The sequence below is a fragment of the Neovison vison genome, chromosome 5 (genome assembly GCF_020171115.1).
Source record: "Neovison vison isolate M4711 chromosome 5, ASM_NN_V1, whole genome shotgun sequence".
Lineage (NCBI taxonomy): Eukaryota > Metazoa > Chordata > Mammalia > Carnivora > Mustelidae > Neogale > Neogale vison.
Genome location: NC_058095.1, coordinates 60,761,541 through 60,776,660, shown reverse-complemented (window position 1 = coordinate 60,776,660; position 15,120 = coordinate 60,761,541). Strand labels below are relative to the sequence as shown.

At 46.2% G+C, this 15,120-nt stretch overlaps 1 protein-coding gene across 4 annotated transcripts in view; it reads right to left on the bottom strand.

The window, feature by feature from the left end:
* Positions 1 to 4,271, bottom strand: part of ARHGAP44 (Rho GTPase activating protein 44) — a 167,733-nt gene extending 163,462 nt beyond the window's left edge. Inside the window, exon 1 of one of the 4 annotated variants that reach the window (XM_044249135.1) lies at positions 4,068 to 4,271. In XM_044249135.1, the coding sequence (XP_044105070.1) occupies positions 4,068 to 4,120 (53 nt within the window). In that variant the 5' untranslated portion in view covers positions 4,121 to 4,271. The remainder of the gene's footprint in view (positions 1 to 4,067) is intronic. The other 3 variants (XM_044249134.1, XM_044249132.1, XM_044249133.1) reach the window with 3 other exon arrangements.
* Positions 4,272 to 15,120: the final 10,849 nt, after the last annotated feature.

The window sequence follows — 15,120 nt, the reverse complement described above, 5'->3', positions numbered from 1 at the left end:
TGCACCAGAAACCAAGCCCACTCAGGGCTGCCGGCTGAGCAGTCTAGGAATGGGAAGTGGGGCTTGAGACAGAGGCTCCCAGCTCAGAGCCTCCAACACCAAATAATTCAACCTGCCCGACTGCCCTGCTCTTGAACATCCATACCCCCCACCCTCCCCGTTTAACTTCTCTTGTCTCTTGCAGTGAGGGGGTCTCTAAATTTCTGCTCAGGGTTTTTTTTTCCACCCAACACAAACCCCTGCAACTTCCAAGAAAAACACTATGACTTTCAGGGTGCTTCTCACCCCAGCAACCGACAGATGCCCCTGAAGGTACAAAATGGCATATAAATCAGGCATGAACTGATCCCTGCCCACCTCTTAAAACCTGCCCCGTCTTTCCAAAGCCCACAGTGCAGCTGCTGTCCACTCCTCTGGGCATCCACTCCATCACAACGTGACAGGAATTTCTCCCGCCTCTGAACCGCTTTGCACAATTTCCCGATCCACAACACCTGGACCTTTGGTTCCCTTATTCATTCAGATGTCAAAGAATTTCAGAGAAACTACTCTATGCCAGGCATTAGAGCAGTTAGCTGTCCCTGCCCTCAACAAACTTGAAGTCTAGAGGGAAAAATAAACAAGATAAAAACTGTGGTACAACTTAAAAAGCATGCCTTTAGAATACAGATTCCAAGAGAAAGGGGATTTTGTGTCCCTGCACTGTAATGTTTCTTGAACTCCAGCAGTGCCTGGCACATAGCAGACATTCAATATTTACTGAATGAATAAAGAAATGGATGAACATATGAGTGCCTGCATATCATAGTGCATGTCACCCAGTAGGGAGGAGAGCATTTGTCCAAAGATGCCTACATCTACTCTTGATTCAGCATTTCCTATTGTGAAATGTGGTACAAGGCACATGGGGGCCAGGGAACACTTCCTGAAGGACGGAGTGAAATGAAGACAGTGAAAGTGGAAAACTGAAAGCAGAAGGAACCTGTTCAGGGACTGGAGAAGCACACCCAGGAGAGGAAGCTCTTCTCAATTAAAGGCAATGCATTTTATAACCTCCCTACACAGCCACTGATGTCCTCTCTACTCAGATGTGAGCACTTTCGGGGGGAAAATACTAGTAACTCCATACAGGACCTTGAAGCACAGATACTCCTACTTTGTTCAAGTGATTAGAGCCAGGCACAAGCAGTTCCAGATTCAGAACTCCAGAACCTTTCGAAAGGCAAGTGGATAAAGAGCCATGGGGAAAAGCGACCCTCACGCCTATTGCTTGTTTTCCCTCAAAGACAGGAAAGTCATCACTTCCCAGACACCCAAGGACAAGAATCCAGTGTTTTGCCAAAGCAACTCCATAAGGCAATTACCACTTCCAAACATTCAATCCGACGGCTTCTACTAATTCAAGAAATTAAGAAACCACGCAGAACTCCTTCCTCATGCAGTCCCAGGAAGTCAAAGTGAATGCTGCCCCCTTTCATTTACCAGTGTGGACTCTACAGGAAGCAGTTCTAATCTTGTCAATAAGCATGGATTGAGTGTCAACTGTCTACAAGGCATTGGGTTATAGGCGCCATGCACTGGTGATCGATACATTCTATTGGAAGCAGACAAGAAAACAAAAGATGAAAGCTATGAGCATTTCAGAGTGAGGGGCATGGTGACAAACTTGAACAGGATGAGGGGCCAGACAGGGAATGGAGGAGGGCTGCCTCTCGAAGGCCTCTGAGCTAAGAGCTGAATGATCAGGAAGAGGTATATGGGCAGCCCAAGGGGAGAAAAAGGCAGGAACAAAGCCCCCAGATGGAAATGAACTTGGGGTGTTTGGAGCAAGGAAGGTCACTGTGGTTGGACCACAGTGAATGAAAACCAGGAAGAACAAATTGTGAGTGGAAAGACAAGGAGGAGGCAAGTCGGTAAGGTCTGACAGGTCCCTGGAAAGACCTGGGACGCTAAGTGCAAGGAGATGCCACTGGAAAGTCTGCTTAAGCAGCAAAGAAACATGAACTGATTTTTGCTTTAAGACATCTACTCTAAAGGTCATCAAAATGAACACTTATTATTGAGACACAGTGGTGAACCGGCCCTCACTTTGTTGTCTGATAAAGACAGCATTCATCCACCGGCCAGCATCCACCAGCATCCTGACCAACAATCGGAAAGTACCTCTTGGTGACCAGCTGCTTGGACTTCCAAGAAGGGGCTTTCAAATAAGCTCACTTATTCTGAAACCCAGCTTCCCCTCTTCCTGTGTCCTTCCCTCAGTGGATGAGGGTAAATAAATAAATAAATAAATAAAAGGTTCTAAGCCTAAGCTTGTAAATCTCTGCACTTCGAAAAAGTCCTGGATAGAGGACGTCACAAAGCCTGCACACCTAGCTCATATTTCCCTTCGAACACTGACCTGAAACCACAAGACCAAACTGGACCAGCAACCCCAGTTTATGGTTTGGGGGGGGCGCTCCTGATTGCTTAGTTGCCCTGATGTAATGCCTGCTCCCAGCCCCAGCGTGATGCAGAAATCAAGATATTCAAGACAAGTCAGCTCGAGGGTCACCTGCTAAAGGACCAAAACGGGAAAACACTATTTCAGTGTCAGAAACATCAAAAAGCAGCCCATGTGAGGCTCTATCTGTGGCGATACCATGCCAGAAATCTGGGCTAATCTGACTCTGCTATTCATAAATTATCCCTCATGTGAAAGCCCATGTGTTTGGGAAAGGGAAATGAATCCAAGTCAATTTTAGACATTGTTACTTGGAAACCATCTGGAGTCCCTGGAAGCAGAAGAAGCCAGCGCATCCCCTGCCCTCGGATGCCCACCGGAATTAGGGCAGTATGCTTACCTGGGAGTTGCTGGTGCCCTGTTCCCTAGGGATGTCCCCACCCCCACCCTACCAGATGCCAGCTCAGGCTCCACTTCCCACCCAAGAAAGGTATTTGGTTTCCGCGAAAACCTAGTGGAGAGCCCTCCATGAGTGAAGCCCGCACTTGAACTGAACCCAAGGCTGGGTTCTCGGCTTTCCACTTCGCTCGAGAGCTGCACACCTCCATTCCTCCGCCACACAGCAGCACGGGAAATCCCTCCCCAGGAGCAGAAGTTCCATGAAAAATCCCCTCTGCCTAACCCCTCTGTGTTCACAGCATGTCTGGCTTCGGAGGAGACCCACCAGAATCCTTATGTAACGTTAATAGATGTTGGCACCCTGCGGAGAGGCTCCTGGAGACACTAGCCCAGATGTAGCCCATTTTCGCGGCGGAGACAGCAGCCTGGGTCCTGCGGCTTCCTAGGGCTCGGCTCTGCCAGACCGACCATAGGGCCTCTCTTTGCCCTCCCCTACCTGGCTGAGGTCCTCTGCTTATCTCATCTTCCAGAGGAGCCGGACCTCCCTTCCTGCAGCCTCCCTCCCTCTACTGAAATCAGTCTCGGGACCGAGCCGAGCGCAGCGCCATTCCACCGGCACCTTCCCGTCCCCCCTCCCCCCTCCCGATCCCCTCCCCAACACCTATCGCCTTAAGAAACCCGGCCAAGATCCAGAATCTCGTACAGCCCTAGTCCCAGTACACAAACACGGCGGGAGGCGCAGGCTCCGCGCTGCCAAGCCGACCAGGCCCCACACTTCGCCCCGGACCCCCGGGGAAGCCTGAACTCGGCGCAGGGGAGGGGATCTGCGAGAGCCACTGCGGGTCGGCAGCGTTAGGCACCGTCAGAGCAAACACCTGTTTCCAGGACGCTCGGCGGCCGGGTTGGAGAAAAGGGGAGTCCCGGGCGAAGGCAGGGAGGACGGGGTGAAGGGGCAGCTGGGGACGCAGGTAAAGGATGCGTCACACTCTGCGCTTGGCAACCGGAGCCCGGGCGCAGCGGGCAGAGCCAGGGAAGGGCTCGCGGGGCTGGGAAGTTCCGAGAGGAGGGGTCGCACCCACGAGCCGTCCCGGAGGGGCCGCCGCAGGGGCCGGCAGGCAGCGGACCGAGGGAAGGCGGAGGGCAGGGAGGCCGGGCGGCCGGGCGGGCTCCATCACCTGCGCGCCCCGCCGGCCGCAGGCTCGCGGGCGCGCACCGGGGGACCTACCTGCCCACCGTCTGGTTGGCCAGCTGGCGCATGCGATTGAACTGCTTCTTCATCGTGGCCCCGCTGCCGCGCTGGCCCGGGAGCTGGGCGAGGACGGAGCAGCCCGGAGCCCGCCGCGGGTTACATGGCTCCCGCGCGGAGCCTCCCGGGCGACGGCGGCGGCACTGCGGAGCCTCCGGGAGCCGTCTGGCCCGCGCGCGGCTCCCTCCCCAGGGCACCGCCGCCTACTCCTCCGCCCGCCGCGGCGCCCGCTGCCGCATCCTCCTCACGCGCGCCGCCGCGCCTGCATGGGGACGCCCGCGGCCGCCCTCGGCGCCGGCCAGGTCCGCCCGGCCGCCTGCCCCAAGCCCCTCTTCTCCGGCGCGGGGACCCGGGAGTCTCCGCAGGCTCCTGGCCGGCTGGCCGGGTGGTCCCCGCTGCGCGTGTGCGGCGGGCGCCGTGCATTCTGGGACTTGTAGTCCTGCGCCGTTGCCCACCTTCCCGCGTGCGAAGTTTGCCAGGACCAAGGCTCGCGGAGGTGGGGGCCGGCGGGGGGCGGAGGCCGGCGGGGGCGCGGAGGCCGGCAGGGGGCGGAGGCCGGCGCGCGGCTGGGGAGGCCGGTGCTTTGCACTGTGGCACTCCAGGGAGGGAAAGGTTTCACTGCTTTAAAAATAGCAAAGTGGAACCGGGACTACAACAGCAAAGAAGGAAAGTGAGCATCTGTCTTTCATTGTATTTTAAGTGAATGTGAGGCACTGCTGTTTTGAATTCGCAGGAAGGAGATTTGTGCAGGCGGCAAGGGGCTCATAAAGTTGCCCAAAGCCACCTGGTAATTGCTGAGGTGCCCAGTTAAGTTTTCCGTCCCAAGGCCTGACGGAGCATAGCATGCATCCCAGAAGTGTCACCCTTAATTTTTACCAAACCCAAGAGGTAACCAGGAGCCAGAATGGAAGAAGGGTAGAATAACATTGTTTCCGTGCCTTTGGAACCAGCTTGAATGGGACAGCTTTCTTGTATGACAGTCTCACAGCTGGTCACAGGGGACCAAGGGACATCAGCTGTGGCAGGCCTGGAGCCTTCTACACAGCAGTTTCCCATTGGCATCTGTTGGCTCCTTGAAAAGGGTCCTGAATTTCCTTGTGCAGGCTCCATCCTTAGGAAAAGACAGCTGATCGCAATTAGGTTTTATCGTCCACCTGTCAAGTAAGACCAGGGTCCCTGTGGTAGGGGCTTCGGATCAGATATGAGTTCGAATATTAGATTTCCAAATACCAATTATATAACCTTTGGGGGGAAAAATTGCATAATCTCTCTAAGTTTTCCCATCTCTACTAGAGAAATAATACTGTCCAATAGATAGCAAAGATAGAGAAGTGTTTGCTAAATTAACACTAATTAAATAACATGCATTTCTATGTAGTACGTGGGTTCATAGTCGTTTACTACAAATATGATTATAGTCAGAATAGAGCAGAATGCCATTCCTCTGACAGAATTACTAGTCTGATAAATCAAAGAACTTTTTTGCAACGGTATATTTTGCATATGTTGATTATAGTTACAAGATGTCCTAAATATGCTTCGCAGTATCTTGCTAGCCTGCTGCACAAAAGATGGTTTGAGGCAAGTCTTGGCTGAATGAACATGAGATCTTTAATTAATTGTGAATTTAGCCTCTGCTTATTAGGTCAGGCAGCTCTAGCCAATTAATAAGTGAAGGCATAATTTGCTCTTAACCAACTGTGCTATGCTTCTAATATCAATATCATTTCTATGCACACTGAAATTATTGCCACTTTGAGATATTTTTAGCAACCAAGGCACAGCATGGTTTTTAAATGTATAAATAAAAGAGATATTAAGAGTCACTGGATGACTTTGAGCAACACTATCTCTGCTGACATCTAGAACTGTGCTGTCCAAGAGAGTAGCCACTGATCACATGCAGCTATTGAAATTTAAATTAATTAAAATTAGATGAAATTAAAAATGTAGTTCCTCAGTCCTCCTAGCCACGTCCTAAGTGCCTAATAGCCACAATGGGCTGTATCAGACAGTCCAACATAGAATATTCCTATCCTCTCAGAAAGTTCTATTGGGGGAGTACTTAAGTGGTTCAGTCACTTAAGCCTCTGCCTTCAGCTCAGGTCATGATCCCAGGGTCCTGGGTTCGAGTCCTGCATCAGGTTCCCTGGTCAGTGGTGAGCTCCTGTTCCCTCTTTGTGTCTCTTTCTCTCTCTCAAATAAATAATTAAAATCTTAAAAAAAAAAAAAGGAAAGGAAAGAAAGAAAGTTCTTTTGGACAACAGTAGTATTAGGGAACTCTGTAAGACAATTCCAAAATTATGCCAGTCCCTGTCTTCAACCTGGGGACATTTCAGTTCTAAAAGGGAACTTTCTACTTGTCCACAAACACAGCCTATCCTACCAGGGTGTATTTTACTAACGGGTGGCTTCCTTACACATTTCCTGTTCTATGAACTTTTCCTCCCCTCGGGAAGAGCTCATGTTTTTGTCCTTCCTACCCAGGGAAGGGATGACAGTGCAGAAAAAAGAGAAAGGGGTGCCAGGTCTGCTCATCAGATCCCTCAAAGCAGGTTTCAGAAACATGCGTGAGAATAGATTTTGTAAAGAAAAGCAATTTTGAGTTTCAGGAATCCAGGCTTTGGACCTTTAATAGTCTATACCAAAAATGGTTGGAGTTTGAAGAACACACCATCCTGCCTTCTGTAGATAAAAAATTCCCAGGTTGTGAGGTGTTGAGGATGATGATAGGGGAGTGGAAAGGGAGCGAGAGGGAGAGGAAACAGAGATGACGCATATACAATTTGATTATGGTTCAAAAGTTCACTGCCTGTACCTATGAAAGGGCATTACACTTCACCTTCCCAATAAGGTCAAGATCAATCATACAATTCTCTTTGGACATAGAATATGCACAGAGTGATGGTTGTCACTCTTGAGCAGATTGATAAGAATCATTTTGGAATCCCCCCCCTCTCCTCTTTTCAGTCCGCCTTACGACCAGCAATGACCAAGTATTACTTATCCTTTTCAGGTTCCAATCACCTTTCTACCTACTGCTATGAAATTTACACCATTTGAGTCTAAAGATGCTTTTTTTTTTTTTAAGATTTATTGGACAGAGAGAGACATGGTGAGAGAGGGAACAAAATCAGGGGGAGGGGCAGAGGGAGAAGCAGACTCCCCCTGGGCAGGGAACCGAATGTGGGGCTCGATCCCAGTGCCCTGGGATCATGACCTGAGCCGAAGGCAGGTGCTTAACTGACTGAGCCACCCAGGTGCCCTAAAGATTCTCTTGAACAAGGTGACAGATGTTCCCATCTTTGGGCAGTTTCAGCTCCAACGTTTCAGCTTTCTTGGCTCTGTACCCTTGCCAGAGTTTTATCATGGGCAGAATGTATTTTCCTACCTAGTAACTTTCGACTTGACTGTGTGTGACGGATTTGGCCAATGGCAGGTGGTGGGGGGAGGGGAGTGCAGTGGCCAACTCCAGCCTACACATTAACAGGCTTTATACATTTTCCCATTGTCCTCTTTACCTTTTCCACCAACCTGAGAAGCACTTTAGCTAGCTGCCTATTGCCGCTCACCTTGGGCTCTTCCACAGACACCTATGGACCAGACGGCACTGAAATTAACGAAGTAATTGATGAATTCATCTTAGAGCAGGTTATTTTAAAAAACAGATAAAGCGAATATATCTAAAGGGGAAAGAAGCAAGAAGGAGACACAACCTTAGGAATGAGAAAAAGGATTTAATCACAGGTGCAAAATTAACTATGAGAGCATGGGCAATTTTATATTTACTTATTTTAAAATAAGCTCTGTTTTGGGGGGGAGGGGGGTGGAAGAGAAATGGCTACAGATGTTTCAAAAGTAACAAGAATGAGTAGACCAGGACCACTAAAGAAATTGAAAACATTGTCACAGAATAACACTCCCGAAGTAATCAGGCCCAGACAGTTTTATGGGGAGCTATTTAAGAGATTCAAGGAACAGATTAATTCCTCTGCTATTTAAAGTGTTCCAGTCACAGAAATAGAATGAAAGCAACCCAATTCATTTTATGAAATTGGCTTAACCTTGTTACCAAACCTAATGAAGATAGCACAAACACAAAAACAACCTACCAAGATCACTTACAAAATAAAAATCGTGAATAAAACGAACTCACTAATAAAATGTTACTAAATTCTAACAACATATGTGCTTCTGTACAAATGCACATACATCTTAATGGTATTTATTGAAGAATAAATAATTCAGATAAATTAAAAGATGAAAATCATGCATATCCTCGCTAACCAAAGATAACCATGCATTTATAAATATATTTCAAAAATGGAATCACACTTGTTAGGTCAATATGTTCTTTCCTGTCTTCTGTTATTTTAAATATCTCTGATTAACACATGGGTGGCTAAAACTGCACACGTACTTACTTCCTTAAGATCAAAATTGAAGAACTAGAATTTCTGCACTATGTTTTTTAAGCTACTTTGGTATTACCAAATTATTCCTCTAGATAAAAAATGAAAACATTTTGCAGGCCCACTTCTTATGCATAAATTTTCTATTTTCCCCACACTCTGACCTACACTATAATACTTTTAATAATCTTACCAGGTAAGTATATGAGAAATAGCATTATAGTGCCATTTTAATTTGCATTTAAAAAAATCACATTAAAACATTTTGCCCACATTTTTCATGGCTATTCAGTTTTTCTTCAATTAATTGCTGATTTCTTCATGTCCTCAGTCCATTTTTCTGTGGTGGGGTTTCATACTTTATTGTTGATTTTTAAAAGCCTGTTAGCTATATTAATTATATTCATACTGTTGTGTCTGATGGCAAGACCTTTCTCTAGTTTGGCTTCTTCCTTTTAAGATCCCTAATGCTGATTTTTGTCCTCCATGAATTTTATATTTTTAATGTGGTCAGATCCAGTAATCTCTTCCTTTATGCATTATGCCTTAGGTTTGATGCTTAGAAAGCCCGCCCTATCCCCAAATAATGGAAATATTCAACTGTATTTTTACCACAACATTTTATATGTTAATTCTCTTTATTTATACTAAATTTTAAATGCGACCTTTGGGTTCAAACTGTTAACTAAAGCTAGTAGTTTTGACTCATTTCTTCCTCTGATGTCATTTTGAAATAACTCATCAAAGATAATAAATTTTATGTCATTTATAGAAATTAGAGAAAGAAGGGCACCTGGGTGGCTCGGTTGGGTGGGTGGCTGCCGTCAGCTCAGGTCATGATCCCAGAGTCCCAAAATCGAGTCCCACATCAGGCTCGCAGCTCCACAGGGAGTCTGCTTCTCCCTCTGACCTTCTCTTCTCTCATGCTCTCTCTCGCTCTCTCCCTCTCAAATAAATGAATAAAATCTTAAAAAAAAAAAAAAAGAAAGAAAGAAAGAAATTAGAGAAAGATGCCACTCACAGTCTTGGTGGAGAATGGTATGGTTGATTTTTGGGTGAGGGGAGAACTGACCAGGCAGAATTTATTATTCTTTGGGGGAAATTAAATGAAGATCTACACCATCTCTGATAAACTACCTCCCCTCCCCCACCCCCCAGTACCTCCCTCTGCCATTTCAGCCACCACAATCTGGACTAACCAGACCTCTCTATGTGAGAATGAAATGAACAAAGAGAAAAAAAGACCCAGTAGTTGAATAGTAAAGATGATGGTAATAGATCACACCCTTAAGTACTACAGTAAGTACACTTAACCCTTGAACAGCAATAACCCTCCAGGTGTGACTTTTGACTCTTCCAAAACTTAACGTCCAATAGCTTATGGTTGACCAGAAGCTTTACTGATTACATCGTCAATTTGCACATATTTTGTATGTTTCAGGTACTATACATCATATTCTCACAATAACTAACTTTTTCTTTTCTTTTTGGTATTTCTATGCTACACTGCTGGCAAGTTTTTTCAAATTGTTCTAAGTCTCCAGAAACTTTTCCAACAGATTTACTGAAAAATAGTCACAGATAAGTGGACCTACACAGTTCAAACCCATGTTGTTCAACATCCATGATCTCATTTAATCCCTAAAAGAACTGTGGGATGAGGGTTTTAGGATACCCATCACACAAGTCACAGCTCAGAGGGTTTTGGTGAATAATGATTCACGTGCCACAACTGGAATCCCAACCCAGGTTTGTCTCGTTCGAATGCCTGTGCTTTTGTTTTATCTATGAAACAGAGAGGCTAATCTGAGAATTCAGAGAAATGTCCCCCAGTGAAAGAGTTAAGTGGGAAGTAAAGGAAATGCAGTTTTGAAGTCTAATTTGCGTGTTTGGTGAGAATTGAGATTGCTTTGATATGGCAGGGTCTGGCTGCCATGAAAGACAGCCATATTAAATAAGAAGGAATTCTTGGATCAATGGAATTAATGAAATGCAATAGAGACAGGAAATGGTAGAATTGTTCCTGCCCAGAATGGGAAGGGTGCATTAGGAGATGGGCTGGAAGAATGCTCCCAAAATCCAGAGGAAAAAGTAAGTAACTCAAAGAAATGAAGGGGAAAAGGAAAAGAGACATGGAATCTTTTTCAGAAAATTCAAAAAATATGTAATAGAATTTCCAGAGCAGATGATGGGGAAATAAGCATAAAAATGTTAAAAAAATTTTTTTTTGCAAAGCTGAAGAAAGACTCAAATCAAAATTACAATGATTCACCAAGTTCCAGAAAATATTACTGTGGAAAGGAAAAGGGGAACCCTACACATATCTTGGTAAAACTTCTGAATTTCAAAGATACATGTTGTGTTGTATATTTGAAAGTTTCTAAGGGTAAATCTTAGAAGTTCTCATCACAAGGAAAAAAATGATAACTATGTATAGAATAAGTATAATTAGACTTACAGTGGTGATTATTTTGCAATATACACATATAACAACTCATCATAGTCACACCTGAAACTAACAAATGTCATATGTCAATTCCATGTCAATTTTTAAAACCAAAAACAGCAATAAAAAGGAAAGCTACAAATACGTATAGATACTATTCAGAGAAAAGACATTTGTCTCTGAAGAAAAGAGAAGCTGATTCTCTTGGTACCTGCAACACTCAATGCCAATAAAATTTGCAACCTCATTTCTAGAGCTCCAACAGAAATAGGTTGTGACTCAAGTGCAGTTCAGAAAGTCTACATCTGGTCCAACGTTCACAAACCAGGGCAAAAGAAAGTTATTTTTAAACGTGTAATGACTGGAAAGGTTTATAGGCCACTCATTCTCTAAACTATAATACTAGAAAATCATTCTTTCCAAAAGAAATTTTTTTTTAACTTTTATTTATTCATTTCACAGACCGCAATCAGTAGTCAGAGAAGCAGGCAGAGAGAGAGGAAGGGAAGCAGGCCCCCGGCTGAGCAGAGAGCCTGATGCGGGGCTCCATCCCAGGACCCTGAGATCATGACCTGAGCCGAAGGCAGAGGCTTAACCCACTGAGCCACCCAGGCACCCCTCCAAAAGAAATGTTTTTAAAAAATCAAAGATCAAGACAGAGCGATTTCTGCATGACCTTGGGAGAGACAATGATTTCTTGAACACGACACTAAAAACTCTCACCTTAATGGAAATATGGGCCAATGGGACTAGTTCATAATGAAGGACTTTGGTTTACCAGATGACACCATTAGGAGAATGGAAACAAAAAACCGTCCTCAGCGTGCGAGAAGTTGTTTGCACATACAAAACAGTCAGAGGACTCAACTCCAGAATCCTACAGTCCAATAAGAAAAACGTAGAAAACCTAAAAGAAAAATGGACGAGACTTGGATAGCACTTGACTCCCCAGTGGCTAAAGAGTATGTGAAAAGTTGCTCGGCGTCATTGGTCATCCAGTGTATGCCAACGGATAGTACAGCGAGACCCACAGCATACCCACAGCATCGCTGCTATTGAGAAACACGTTAGAACCGAGTGTGGGTGAGGACACGGAGCAACGGGAACTCGTGTTTCAGGCAGAGGGAACTCGGTACAAGCACTTCAGAAACTGTTTCGCGTTATCTGCTAAGGCGTGGCCGTAGGCATACCCCATGCCCCAGTCATTTCCCATTTCTACGGAAATGGGTACCTATTTGCAACAAAAGGTAGGCGCTAGAATGCATCAGCAAAATTTCTGATAGTCAAAAATTGGAAACGATGGAAATGCCCATTAACGTAGAGTGGATAGGGACACCTGGCTGGCGCAGTCCTTAGAGCCTCGGCCCTTGATCTCCGGGTCCTGAGTGCAAGCCCCACATGGGGTACAGCAATTACTTCAATAAATAAACTTAAAAAAATCAAAAGGGGTGCCCAAGTGGCTCAGTTATGAAGCATCTGCCTTTGGCTCAGGTCATGATCCCAGAAGCCTGGGGTATAGCGCTGCTTTGTGGGGGATAGTGCACCTGCTAAGTGGGAAGTCTGCTTCTCCCTCTGCCCCTCCCCCACGGCTCATGCGCATGCTCTCTTTCAAATTTGTAAATAAAATCTTTAAAAAGAAAAATAAAAAAACAAGCCAATAGAGCAGAGAAATGAAAGGTGATACACTCAGATAGTAGAAAGTTATATGACAAGCAGAATGAATGCATTCACCCAACAGTGGGTAAAAACACAGACGAACCTCACCAGAAAACAACAACAACAACAAAAAGCGCTAAGCAGGAAAAGGTAGCCTTGGAAGAGTACTTTTCATTTGATTCCGTTTATATAAAGCTCAAAACAAAGCAAAAACAAATTGATGGTAACAGAAGTCAGGAGAGTGGGTGCGGGTGCAGGGGGAGAAATGTGTGCTGGGAAGAGGTCAGTTTGTCAGCCTGACCCCTGCAGCCGGTCAGCTGAACAATGAAGATAGGTGAGAGTGGACGGGGGTTCTAGATCCTTCCGGTGGCTTATATTTAAGGGGACTATAGTCCTGGTTTTCCTGGGACAGTCTTTGATATGCCCGTTGTCTGGCCTTCTGTTGGATAGAGCATTTGTCCCAACAAAAGCCTTCTGATCTAGACGATAAGTTTTAGGGTCATCCCTTCTGGACCCTGTCTCCACCCAACCTGTTCCCCTTGGGAGGTATCCGTGTGAACCCTTATCTATGTGGCATGCAGCAGAAGCACAGAGAGCTCGAATCCTGTCCTGGGCTTGGAACAACAGGAAGGACAGAGGATTCAGCATGCCAATCTGAACGGGGCCACGTTACTCAAAGAACCCCAGCGTCCCCTTGGAGACGCCCAAGCTGACTTTTTAGCCCGGAGGTCCCTTGGCTGAGCATAACACCAAGGAAGCAAGACCACACTTTCTGAGGAGCCCCTTGGGCTGACACCAGTAAGAATGGAAAGTCCCTAGACTTCCCTCTCTGTAGCCGTGACTCTAATTCGCTGGCCCGGGTGCTAGGAAGCACATCGGTCCATCTCAAACAACCCACGTTGGTTGAAACAAGATCCTCTTGTCTCAAAGGATATACACTGGTGTACCATTTTTAGAACAAAAGCCAGGAACGGTGGGCCCTTCTTTCCGTTACTAGATAAAGGGCATTTCTTGACATTTGGAGCTGACGTGAGCTTTAGAATGTTAAAGGGGACTTGCTATAACCTAGGCATGTGGGGAGTCAAGATTTCCACTTTGAGCCAGAACTGGAGAACGGTTGCTCACCACCATGTAATGATAACCACGGATATTCACTTATAAGGCTGCTGGTGACGAGGACAAGGTGATTCTATTATTGGTAGTACTAGTGATGGTTAATTTTATGTGTCAGTTGGACTGGAGGAAGGGATGCCTACATAGTGGGTGAAACATTGTTTCGGGGTGTCTGTGAGGTTATTTCTGGAAGAGATTCCCTCTGAATCAGTAGACTGCGCAAACAAGGACCATACACACCAATGTGATTGGATGTCATCCCGTTTGTGGTGGACCCAAACAGAACAAAAAGCGGAGGAAGGAGGGGGGATTCTCTCTCTCTTCTTGGGCTGGGCCATCCGATTTCGGCAATCCTACATTGGAGCTCCTGGCTCTTGGGCCAACCTCAATTTCTTATATCCTCCGAATATGGTAAATTCTCATTCATGTTCAAACCTTTGTCTAGGCTGTTCCGTCTGCCCGGAATGCATGCAATCCTTTTGCCAGGCCGACTGCTGTATCCAAGTGGTTTCCTTTGAAGAGTCCTTGACCATTCTCCCTACCTAAGATTTTATGAAACACCCTTCGTCTGACCCCTACTACACGGGCATCGTATGCCCTTACTCCCACGTAAGCACTTACCAGATGATGTTGTCCTTCCTTACCTGTCTCCATCTCCAGCTGACAAAATTCTTGAAAGTGGGGTTTGCATGTTAGAAATCAACAGTTCGTAAAAAAAAAAAAAAAAAGAAATCTACAGTTCGTGCACCTGTTCCCTCTTTTGCTAATAGCAGCTCAATGTTCCCATAGAAAGATCTCACTTTCTCTACTGTCAGTCCATGAGCTTCAAATGATCCCACTCCACCACTCAGGGGTGGATGGGGGAATCCAGACCCTGTGAGAGGATGTGTACCTCATTCTCACGGCTGCAGAGATGGGGTCCAGGATGGGCCCACTGACAGACAGAGGGAGCGGTGAGATTTCTGCTGTGACTTAGGAATGTGAAACTCTCTTTTGCTGGAATTGGTTGCCTGAAGGATGGACACCTGGAGCTTCTCACCAGCATGCCCTTCTTGCTTCTACATGGGGAGAGCCCACCAGAACGTTGAGCGGAGGAGGAAAGGCAGAGCCATAGCATTAAGCAAGATCAAATCTAAACGAGGGGGACCCCCCCCAGGGCTCCTTTCATGACAGCTCAGTTCCTGCACGTGGTTTACACACTCACTGGTGGGGAACGCAGGAATGAATTGAGAGAAAATCAAACAAAGACTGAGTCTTGCTTGGGGAGTCTATGCATATCTTTGATGCCCAGTGGCTTCCGTGTTACTATTCACCTTGCTCAGTTGCTAAACTGATGAAAACAAGGGGTTGGCTGAGAGGCGTGTGTATATACCTTTATAACACATTCGGGACAGGAGGGTCTGTG